This window comes from Mastigoproctus giganteus, chromosome 2 (genome assembly GCF_048544385.1).
Source record: "Mastigoproctus giganteus isolate SK-2022 chromosome 2, ASM4854438v1, whole genome shotgun sequence".
Lineage (NCBI taxonomy): Eukaryota > Metazoa > Arthropoda > Arachnida > Uropygi > Thelyphonidae > Mastigoproctus > Mastigoproctus giganteus.
The window spans coordinates 197,223,887-197,236,779 of NC_143576.1; the positions used below are offsets into that span (position 1 = coordinate 197,223,887).

At 40.6% G+C, this 12,893-nt stretch overlaps 1 protein-coding gene across 1 annotated transcript in view; it reads right to left on the bottom strand.

The window, feature by feature from the left end:
• Window positions 1–394, bottom strand: part of LOC150089896 (GMP reductase 2-like) — a 136,104-nt gene extending 135,710 nt beyond the window's left edge. The window contains exon 1 of the mRNA XM_090368893.1: window positions 236–394. Coding sequence (XP_090225019.1) covers window positions 236–322 — 87 coding nt within the window. The 5' untranslated portion in view covers window positions 323–394. The remainder of the gene's footprint in view (window positions 1–235) is intronic.
• Window positions 395–12,893: the final 12,499 nt, after the last annotated feature.

The window sequence follows — 12,893 nt, forward strand, 5'->3', positions numbered from 1 at the left end:
TCTCCTTCGCGGGAATAACTAGAGAATTTAAAGAAATGCAAACTTTTGTTTTAAGTTTAATTTATTGTAAATGTACAATTCCAGTGTGGAATATGCGCTGTGCTAAAAATGTCTCGTATATCTTGATATTCCAAAACTTCCTTTAGAAAACCTGTAAACAAACACATACAAATAAATAATAATTATATATATATATATATATATATTTTTTTTCTTTTATTAGAGTATAACTTACCTCACTTCTACTTTTCAACGTACTTCTTTTCGGCCGTAAAAGCACGTCTTTGAAATCCAATTTGATTTCGTTTTCTATGTGCGGCATTTTAAATAACTTTTAATTAACACACGCCGGTTAAATCTATTTTACTCAGCTGAAAACCGAAGAATGCAAGGAATAAAATTGCCACAGACCTCTAACGGTAAAGTTAATACATTTCATTAGTTACAGGCTAGAGAAAAGGATGTATTTTCATACACAAGCCATATCAACTTTTATGTACCAGAATGCAAAGAAGAAAATGCCGTTCCTCATCCCAATATGGAAGGTCTCACTGTTCATTTGTTGCCCCTCTGAAACATTAAATGCTGCGCTAATTTTACTTCCCCTTTCTCCCAACCAGCATGTGTTAATTTTGTTAGTCTTGCCTCCCTCCCACAAAATATCAAACGGTATATGCTCATTTTGCTGCACCTTATAGAAAGGACATAGCGGGGCTGCTCCCAGACTTACATGTCAACAGAGCCCTATTAAGCCCGAGGCCATTCCCATAAATTGCATGTTTTTAAGATTGTTTCTGCCTATTTTGTGCAATAAAATTTTCTACGGTTTTATCCTCTGTAAACTCTGGAAATAAAACCATAGATCCCTCGTCGGATAATTATTAACCTGGACAGAGTATTGAAAATATCTATAAAAATTTCATTCTTCTTCCAGTCACATAGCTCCCTGAGGAGCTGTTGTAGCCACCAACAAATTCCTCCAACTGCATCGATCATGTGCTCTATGAGCGGTATCGCAAAGTTCCATGCCCAGAAGTTCACTGATCCCATCCTTCCACCTAGTTGCAGGTCTTCTTCTGCACCCCTTCCCCTCAATTTTTCCTTCCATTATATTCTTCAACAGAAAGTTGAAGAATATAATTTTCATACCTTTTTGAATAGATAGACAGGATTAGCACCTAGGTTCTAATCCTAATATTAGCATTAGTAGTGGTAGGGCTCACATCTGGCGAGTATGGGCTTGGCACACCCAGGGTCCTGAGCTGGATATCATCATTCTTCTCTTTCTTGGTGATTCCTCTCTCTCTCTCTCTCTCTCTCTCTCTCTCTCTCTCTCTCTCTCTCTCTCTCTCTCTCTCTCTCTCTCTCTCTCTCTCTTTCTCTCTCTCACAGAGTAATTCGGGAATTTTTCTTTTTTGGCTAGTGTAGCATAAGCCTCAAGCTTACTTGCACCATATGGCTAATAATCATAAAGCAAGCTTATGCAACATCAGCCAAAACACTACCTATCTCATCTACCCATCAGCTCTAATAATTTGTTTTATGCATGGACATAGGAGAATTTTTATCACTCCCCCCCCCCAAACTGATAGAGGCCTCCATGCCATTGACAAAGAAATTGACATATACTGTATCTAGGGAACTTGTGGTTCTTACTTGCCTGAGGATTCGCTATCCTAAAGATGTTCCTGCAGCACTGAGGATTCAAAAATCTGAAGAAACTCAGGACTTTTATTCTTCATATAAAATGAGACCGTTGTGTATGCGAAATTAAATTTTATTTTATTTATTTTTTTTATTTTTTTTAATCTAAGAATGCTTCTAAGTCTGTGCAATTAATTCTTCTAAGCCTATCTGTAGATAATAATTATGTGACCCTCGTGGGTAGCACGGTTGGTATAATCATCGTCCTCTCCACATCGCGTAGAAAAAGACCTGAGTTCGTATCCCGTAAAAGACATGAGGAATTTTTATCATATTTTTCATAACGTGGCTGAGTTAGTCGGTGTCAAGCGTAAGTAGCATGATCTATCGCACCGGAAAGACGCATTTTTCGTCCAGCAAAACAGCAAATCGACCACAAAATATACCCAATTTACAGAGATATTACTTTGGAAAATTAAATGCACTAGACATAATCCTTATGGGTTTTGATAATTAACTATATAATATCGGTGTAAATACACCATATATAGTTAACCCATATATTTGAGCTGCGATTGTAGCGTAAAAGGCATCGTTTTAATTGTATCTCATAATTTAATTGTATCTCTGGGTGGTGGTACCGCTGAAAATAAATAACAGTAGCCTTCTCTACTAGAGAAGCGTTATTTATTTGAAGTAATTCAATAGTAGCTATATTGTTGTGAAGGCAACCACATTATGAGATACAATTAAAACGATGCCTTCTACGCTACAATCGTAGTTCAAATCTATGGGTTAACTATGGTGTATTTACACCGATATTATATAGAGATATTACATACGGCGCAATATAACCAAAGTTACTGATGCTCTACGACAAACTAATTATATATATATATACAGGGTGTCTCAAAAATACACGGCATAACTTCAGAAATGAGTTCCTCATATGTAGACAATAAAAATATTTTATATCAACATAGTTCCGGAAATGCTTGGTTTCCCAGTTTTGAAAGTCTGTCTATGACACTTAACAGTTAACATCACCTTATAGTATTTGATCAAAATGTTCACCTTCTACCTGAATACAGGCCTCTCACATCGACGTCTCATTGACTCGCGAAGACAATACCAAATTCCTGGCATGTTTCGTATTGTCTCACAACCTGCCACAATTCGATTGCGGGGAGTTTCCACATCAGCTACCAGAGTCGAATACACCAAAGACATTAAATGGCCCCACAAGAAGAAATTTAGTGGGTTTAAATCAGTGAGCGTGGAGGCCAGTCAGTTGGTCCACCTATACCTATCAACGGACCAGGAAACCTTCGATTCAGATAATTGCAGGCTAGGCGGCTGAAATGTTGAAGAAATTGTTGAAGACAAACATAAAAAAGGCACCCGGGGTGGATGGGATCTATCCAGTTATATTAAAAGAGGTAGCAAAGGAAGTAAGCAAACCCTTAGCAATAATTATGAGAGCTTCTTTGGGGTCAGGGGAGGTACCCATGGCCTGGAGATGTGCAAATGTAACCACAATTCACACAGGAGGATCAAACGGCGACACAAGTAATTATAGACCTGTTAGTTTAACTTCTGTTCAAGGAAAATTAATGAAAGCACTGGTTAAAGAAGCACTGCAGGATCATCTAGACAAGACTTCAGTTATAGCTCGGACACAGCATGGTTTTGTTGAGGGAAAGTCCTGCCTGACCAATTTGAGTGGATACTATGATGTGGTCACAAAGGAACTGGATGCAGGGAATAACTTCGATATCATAAATTTGGATCTTATAAAGTCTGTTTATACTGTTGCACATGGAAGACTGCTGAACAAATTAGAGCAGTGTGGCGTTGGAGGCAAATTGCTGCTATGGATAAAGGGATTTTTGAGTGGGAGAAGACAGAAAGTGGTAATCAATGGACACTGCACATCGTGGACTAATGTTATTAGTGGAGTTCCTCAGGGTTCAGTGTTGGATCCATTGTTGTTTTCTGTATTTATAAATGATATTGATGATGGTATATCAAGCTTAATTTCCAAGTTTGCAGACGATACGAAGTTAGCAGGGTTGTTAAGGACACTAATCACAGTACGCTGCTGCAACAGGTTCTAGAAAAGTTGAGTGAGCAGATGGGCTGAGAGGTGGCAAATGAAGTTTAACTTTAACAAATGTAAAGTACTACATATGGGAAGCAGTAACCAGACAATAACGTATCAATACTGTGGTACTACACTAACAGTGGTAGAGAACGAAAAGAACCTGGAGGTAAGTGTGCAGGAAGATATGAAGTTTTCTGGGCAGTGCAGATGGTCTGCAAGAGTAGCTCATGGTGTCTTGTCAATGATATACAGGAATTTTTCTAGCAGGGATAAGGAGGTGATTATCCCCTTGTATAATGCAATGGTCAGGCCACACCTTGAGTACTGTATACAGGTCTAGAGGCCTCATTTTAAGAAGGATGTAGATTTGTTGGAATGAGTACAGAGAAGGGCAACAATATTAGTGAATGGAACAAAGGATTGTCCTTACGAAGAAAGGCTTAAGTTTTGCAAGTTACAGTGTCTGGAGACTAGGCACCTGCGAGGTGATCTGATTGAGGTGTATAAATCCTTGAATTGTTTAGCATGCTCGATGCTGATGGGATTCTTCCTCTTGTTCAGAATAATCACCATGTGCGTCTGTTCCGAGGTCCCATTGGCCCCAAGTTCGTGTTTATGGATGATAACGACACACCCCATCGCACTGCAGCTGTTCATATGCTTTTGGGAAAATGAGGACAATGCCTAGCGGCACGTCCACACCCACCAGAAAATGTTCACCAGCTAAAGACGGCGCTGACAGGATAAAGGACGATGTTACAGCAAGAACGTATCACCAACATTGTTTATAAATATGGACAGGCTGTGCAAAGCCTGCATCGACATTAGGGGTAGCCATATGGCCTACTGAGGACCACCTCTTCCCTTTGTTCCATCTTTGGCAGTGATGCATCTGTATCATGGCAGTCAGTGCTATTTTGCCATTTTAGAATAAAGTTCCTCTGTACCGGTCTGTTTCCGTTGTTGTGTCGGTGTTGTTTCCTTCATCATTTCTGTACCTCACACGGTTCCTTTGGTATGCTTTTCCCATATCTAGGCCATTCCTATGAGAAGCTACAGGAGAAGAAAACCTGAACTGGTCCTTAAATTTTGCACACCAGTATATAATGTGGTCACGAAGGAACTGAATGTCAAAAATAATTTTGATATCATATACAGTACTTGGATTTCAGGGAAGCTTTTGATACTGTTGCACATGGAAGACTGCTATACAAATTAGAGAGGTATGGCATTAAGTGTGTGGTAATCAATGGACACTGCTCTTTGTGGAGTGGAGTTCCCCAGGGCTCAGTGCTGGGCCCACTGTTGTTTCTGTATTCATCAATGATATTGATGAAGGTACATTATGGTCCTTGAGGTTGTCACAGACATTCTCTGAGATATGCCATACAAGCTGTATTTGCTACCTGGGAGTCTAAAAAGCTGATGGAACTGATATTCGGGAGACACTCAAGGCAAGTGGACCCAATTTCGGCGACGTCCGGACGTTCTATGACAGCCAAATACTCTGCTTGCACCTTCACGGTCTTGGGACTGTTAGTAATCCTGGGTAAAACCCCCAAGTGTGGGTGTGGGTGACCACCTAGGTGTGAACTAACGTAAGCAGGGGTACAGGTGTGACACCCACACCAAATGGAGTAATGCCGCCCCTCTGTGTTACCAGGCATTACTACGTAGTAGATGACTCTCGTTAACCGGTGCAATACCACCACTTTGTTTATTGGAGGCTTCAAGTTGTGTAACCTATATTTAGTCTCCAGCACTAAGTTCCGTTCATGATGGACATCATGGCGAGATCCAATCTTCCTCACATTTCGAGGGTACAGCTGTAAAACAATGTTTGCAGACCCACCGCTAGTTAGTACACAGGACCGAAACTATTGGTAACTCTCTAGGAGGCTTCCTATCAGCTAGTGTATAATCTTGCTACCTGTACTCTGCCAGATAGTCACTAGAGAGAGTCCGGGTAGTGTGTATGTGGGGGTGGGGCATTGTCGAGGCCACGTTATATCAAGGATTTGGTTATATTTGTACCATGCTACGCCATATCTAAAAATTTTATTACTCCTTACAGCATGGCCACCCCACTTTTTCTTACTATTGAATACACCATGAATTGTCAAACTAATAGAGTAAGCTTATCTGCGAAGAGATCCAAAACTCCCAAACACTTCTTAGTTCATTTCACAAATATACATGGTCTGAGTTCTAATCTCAACGATGTCCATTTCCATTTTCAGTCTGTCAAACCCCATGTACTCTTTCTGACAGAGTCTAAGTTATCTGTTGATTCAAATACTGATCATCTCAGTTGCCCAAATTATTCACTGTATGATTCCTTTAGCCTCAAAGGTGGTACTTGTGCTTATGTCCATTTCGATATTGCCTATCACAGATTTGGTCATTTGAAATCTCCTCTTTCTGAACTTCTCTGGCATAAAATCTCTCTTCCTCATAGTGCCAAATTCATTTGTTGTCTCTTCCGTTTTCCCAACTCCACTAATCACTTGGAGCTCTTTGACTTCCTCTCTCTTTGCAACTTCCCTTTCTCCAGTCGAACTTTCCTAACGGTGAGCTAATTTTCCATGATGATTTTAATGTTCAGAAGTCCAGCTGGCTTCCATTTTCTAGTCAAACCGACCCAGCTGCTGGTCGAGATGCTGAGGCTTCTGCAATTACTAATGACCTCTCACAGATTGTTCATTTACCTACCGGACAATCCTAACCATACAGCCAACACACTTGATCGTTTTCTCATAAACAACCCTTCTAAGTACACGGTCGAAGTGAATGGTCCTTTAGGCACGTCAGATCACAATTTTGTGATTGTCTCTTCTCCAATTGAACTTTTATCTCATGGCTATTCCCAACCTCGTGTTGTTTGGCATTACAAGAATGCAAAGTGGGATGGCCTCTGAGATTTATTTTCTTCTTTTCCTTGGTCAGATTACGGTTTCAAAACTTCTGATGTCAATGATGATGTCAAAGGTTTCAAACCTTTTGATGTCAATGTCTCAGATAGTGTCAGTGAAATTATTCGGGTAGAAATGGAATCCTTTATTCCACACTCCACTTTAAAATCTCACCCTTTATCTAAACCTTGGTTTTCCAATAAATGTGCTAAGGCTGTTCAAGAGAAGAGCGTTGGATATCGTAATTGGCTTGTTTCCAACTCTTCAGTTTCGTTTTCTGCCTACCCCAAAGCTCGCAACATTTGTAAAGCAGTTATTGATCAGTCCAAAATAGATTCTGAACTGGCAACGAGTAGAAAACTTGCTTCTTGCCCTAATGGTAGCCGAGAATTCTGGTCTCTTGCCAAAGCTACTGGCTGCAACTTTTGCCCATCTCTGCTCCAACCTCTGTCAACAGCAAATGGTTCTGTTGCCACTTCGGCCAAGGATAAAGCTGACCTGCTAGAATCCCATTTTTTTTTCCCAACTCATGTATTAATGATCTTGGTAAAGCACCTTCCACCATTCCCAACACGCGCGTTCAATGCCTCCTGGTGTGCTTCCGTCAAAAGGACGTCAAAAGATTTTGACGAATTTGATTCTAAGAATGCTTCAGGTCCTGATGGTATTTCTCTACTTGTTCACAAAACCAGTGCTCCTAATCTTACTCTTGTTCTTTGCCGCCTTTTTTCACTTTCTTATTCCAAAGGTGTTTTTCCTTCTGCTTGGAAATTTTATCATATCTAGCCAGTTCCTAAAAACTGTGACAAATCCCTCCCGTCCAGTTATCGTCCCACTGCAATAAGGGAGAAATCAATTATCCGCCAATTCTTACACTACCTAGACACCTTCCGTCTGATCAACGATCGCCAGTATGGATTCAGTCAGTGTCGATCAACGGGTGATATTCTGACTTATGTTACCCATTTATGGACAAACTCAATGGAAAAGTTCGGTGAAATACAAGCAGTTGCTCTGGACATCTCAAAGGCTTTCGATCGTGTTTGGCATAAAGGTCTTCTAAACAAGCTTCCATCATATGGTTTGCCAACATGTTTTTTGTAATTGACTATCCAGTTTTCTCTCTGTTTTTCTCAATGAGGGTGATGGCAGATGGCTCTCTGTCTTCTAACGTCTCCACTAATGCTGGTGTTCCCCAAGGTTCAGTTCTTTCTCTACACTTTTCCTCTTGTATATTGATGACCTACTTCCATTCACTGGAAATCCTATCCATAGTTTTGCCCATGACAGCACATTGCATTCCACTTTCCATTTTGAGAAACCTTACCCTGCTCAATCAGCTTCAACTTCTCGAATATCCGCTATCAATTCCTTAAATGCCGATCTCCGGTGGGGCAATGACAACTTAGTTGGTTTTAATACTTCTAAAATTCAATCTTGTCTTATATCTCGCAAACTGAATACTTCTGCTCCTATGCTTATCTTTGATGACACTCGGGTTTCTATGCAAGATGATATATTTCTTTTGGGATTACCCTGACTTCTAATCACTCTTTGGACCAGCACATTAGAAATAGTACTTCCTCTGCATCTAAAAAACTTGGTTTTCTCTTTCGCTTTCGGCGGTACTTTTTTTCCAAACAGCTGTTCACTGAGTACAAATCGCAGAACTGTCCTATCAAGGAATATTGTTCCCACAACTGGGGTGGTGCCCCAAAAACCTCTCTCAGACTTCTAGATTCCATTCAGAAGGGGGCAATTAGGTTAATTAATGACTAATCTCTAACAGAGTCTTTCCATTCTCTGTCCCATAGACGTCCTGTTTCTGCTGCATGCCTTTACTACAGTATTTCCATCGGCATTGTTCTTCTGAATTGGCTTCTACAATTCCCGCTCTCTCTTTCAAAACAGTCCGAACACCTGCTGCCACCAGCCAACATTCATTTACTGTTCAACTTCAAACTCACAGAAGTAACTTTTAATCTTTCCCGTTTATTCATTTAACTGCCGTTTTCTGGAACAGCTTTCCTTCCTACGTATTTTCTGAAAATTACAGTCTACAGAAGTTCAAGTCTAATGTCAACATATATCTTCTTTCGTATTCTCAACCTCCTACACAAACACGGTACTAAGTACTAAGTATTAAGTTCTAACACCTCTCGTGTTTTGGGGGTTTCATAAAAAAAAATATCAGGATTAATGTCCAAGTTTGCAGATGACACAAAAAGCTAGGCAGGGTTGTTAACGATACTAAAGACAGTATGCAACTGATAAGTTGGAGCAGCATACTGTCTTTAGGGCTAAGAAGTGGCAACTGAAGTTTAATATGGACAAAGGCAAAATACTGCATATGGGTAGCAATAACCCAAGATAAACGTACCAGCTGTATAGTACTACACTCATGGAAGTCGAAAGTGAAAATGTCCTGGGGGTAATTGTGCAATCAAATATGAAGTTCGTTCAGCAGTACAGACGGGCTGCCAGTGCAGGTCATGGAGTCTTGTCTATGATATATAGGAATTTTTCTAGCAGGGAGTAGGAGGTGATTATCCCCTTTATAAGGCAATGGTCAGGTCACACCTTGAGTAATGTGTACTGGTCTGGAGGCTTCATTTTAGGAAGGATGTAGAGTTGCTAGAACGAGTACAAAGAAGGGAACAAGATTGGTGAGGGGAAAAAAAGTGGTGGTCTTACCAATAAAGGCTTAAGTGCTGCTAATTGCAGTGTCTGGAGAGTAGGCACCTGCGACGTGATCTGATTGAGGTGTATAAGGCCTTGAATGGGTTTAGCAAGCTAAATGCTGATGGCGTTATTTCTCTTGCTCAGATTAAGAACCTGAGAGGCATAGATTCAAATTGAGGAAAGACAGTTGTAGAACAGATGTGCGGATATTTGCGTTTACCCAGCGGGTGGTTGATTGGTGGATCAGATTTACATATTTTGTCGTGGAAGTTGATAGCCTAAATAAATTTAAGGCTGAGCTGGAGAGGCATTTGAAACGAATGGAGGGGGTGAAATGGGAGGTTTTTTTTTTTCATGCTTTCTTGCATCGTATGCCTCTGCTAATGCTAATACTATCGTGATTTCCTGAGCTCACTGATGAAATTACCATATACCATACCGCCAAGTACACAACCGCAGAGTTAGGAAGGCAGAGACTCTGAATTATCGACAGCTGATTCCAGGTGATTGTTAAAAGTGAAGAGGACACATTCAAGTACCTTGTGGGAGATATTCGAAAGTGTATCTTCTGCAAAATACTGGGTTAGTTTTCCTGTAATACTGAATATTAAAGGTACGACTACAAATTCTTGGGCCATCCTTACGGTAGCACTCTTACTATAATCGCCTTCCTCCCAGAAATTGAGGTTTCTCGTCCAGCAAGCACAACATCGCAATTTACAAAAAGAATATGCATCGTGTATTATGGTCTAAGTTGCTGATTTGCTTAAAACTCTAAAACAATCAGTCAACCTTCTGCCCTGTCTGCCGATTTGAGAATGGTCCCCGATACGCATTAAAGCCATATGATACTAGCTGCTATACTTTCTGTTCTCATCGTACCCTCTGCACTGGTGGAATGCTAGTTTTGTCCCTGTATCTAAACTAACAGACTTCGCACATTAAAAAAATACCATTTCGTTCTCGTACGAAAACACATAGATACAAAGAATTTGTTCAACTCTTGGGGTCGTCCACACTACAATTTCAGTTTCAGGTTAACCGAGAAAAATTAAAAGTGTTCTCTGTTTGCCCGTTTTGTGAGAGAAAATAAAGTCGGAGTTTCAATAAATCAAGTCACTGAGTGAGATAGAGGATGACAATGTAGCTGAGATTAGTTTCTAGGCTACTAGAGGAGGAAATTACTCTGAGGAGCTGTGATGAAGTGGTCAGACGAAATTCAGGTTTTAAACCAAGGATAATCGTCACTGGCTTAGATCCGGAATTAGATAAAGGAAAGCTAATAAAAGAATTGGACGTCCATACTAAACAGAGTGGCTTTTTTAGTGCCTTCAAGAATTCAATTCTCCAGACTTAATAAAGATAACTCGTCGAAGAACTAGATTGCCAAAACATCGTTTCGGATTATAGCAGCACTGGAAGTACTAATTATAAAATTCATTTGTTGTTCTTGCTTAAAATTTGGAGATTTTATTTAATCACTCTGTGTTACAGTTGTTGATGTGTTTTAGGCGCAACGGCAACTTATGGCCGTATTGCAACGTATACTGGTGTGCAAAACTTAAAGACCACCACTATTTCTAAAGGTTACAACCACAAAATCTTTACTGATGAGAGTAGATTCAGTCTCAGCGCGATTCTGGACATCAGCTAATCTGGCGAGAGGTCGGCACCTGGTATCACCCCGCAAACATCACTGAAAGGGATCGATATGGCGGTCGAGGTGCTCTCGTCTGGGGAGGCGTTATCTTGGGACTGTGACGACCATTTCAGTGGATGCAGCATCGCTTTCTCTACCTGCAGGTAAAATTTTATCTTTTATTTCATGTGGGAAGGCCATTTTACAAGCAAGTGAAATATATCGTCGTATCTTCCCTATGGAAACCCACGTGGTCGCCGTAGAGATAGTGTCACTGAGGCAGTGAAACCTGTAAACTGTGAAACTGACTGGGAACGGAGTTCTCCCAGGAAACTTTTAAACTGGTCACCTCACATACAACGTCTTTATTTTAGATCCTAGCAGTTTATTTTACCTTTTACCATGTTTATCGCCAGTCTCCTTTGTTCGCCACCATATTGTTTCACTTAGCGAACCTACGTTTTTCGAGTTGGCATTAAGAAGCTTCCTGCTAATTGGCTATAAATTCTAGCTGTTTTGAACAACTTCAAAAAATAATAATAATAAATAAATGAGTAATAATTATAATACATGGATAAATAATAATAGGTGAATAATAATAAATAATTGATAATAAATAAAATAGTAATAATAAACAAAAATAAAATTAAAGAAAATATGTCAAAAATCGAATCCCAAACGGGAAACAGTACTCCCGTAGTTGTGCTATTGCGCCCTTCATGCAGAGCACGGCACACCTCAAGCAACCAGGAACTACTTGAAAACACCTGCCCAAACTCAGCTCTGATTAAACAGCTCAACAAACAACCAGCTAAGTTAGGCACTGATGTTTCCTCGCAACGGGATCCAAATAATAGCAATATTATTATTGATGAGGAGGTCGCGGGTGTGGACACCAATATGAATAACCCCACCCCTCCAGCTGAGCGAAAACGGCTAAAACCCAAAAAAAAGGTCAAGAAATCCACTAAAACCTGTTCTCCTTCAGCTACTCTCTGGGAGAACCTAGAAGAAGAACTGAACTCCATGCAGTCCTCACTAGATAAGGATTGCTCTCACTTGGAGAAAATTATGATCCTCAGGTCCATGATGGAATGCTGCCTTCGCTTTGAAGGAAGTAGAGTAACCAAGCCAGCTGCCCAAAAAGTTACAGGCTGCTGGGGTACCCTCGAGAAAATGTTACATGACCTAATACTACAGAATGAACAACTAATTGCAATCAATGAACAACTGAGGGAAACAAATTATACTTTGACAAAGGCCCTCAGCAGTCCAGCTTGGACCAGCCATAGCACTCAGAACTCTTTCCTCCCAGATCTGACAGCACAATCAAACCGCCAGACACGACCAGCACTTCTCCCTACACCTATCCCAGAATCAACCTATGCTGCTATGGTACAGCGGCCAAAAATTAATGCCCATCCTCCCAATCACACTGACTGCCACCTTATGGACAGTGAACCGAATATCACAGTTAATGATTATCACCAGACCAAGAACCGGGAACCAAGTGAAATGCCACAGCGCCCCCGGTCCTATTCAGATGCGCAGAGGATCCAACCAATGGCAGATAAGCTATTTGCCCCTCCCAACACCAGACAGAATAGAGAACAAAACCTAGTCATCCTTCGTGCGACCCAAGAGGGTTGCTTTACTTCAAGCGAGGCTGTCAAGGAGGTTGTTACTACCAACTTGAAACCTCAAATGAAAACCATAAAAATTAAAAGCCTCAGAAAAATCCGTAATTCTGGAATCATCATTGAGACTGCTTCCAAAAAAGATGCAGAAAACATTATTCAAATCCCACAGATAAATGAACTGGGTCTTAGCGCTGAGATACCCAAACCAAAAGGCCCATCAATTGTAATCTTCGATGTCGAAAAAGGAATTTCCAAAGATGACCTCCTTGAGG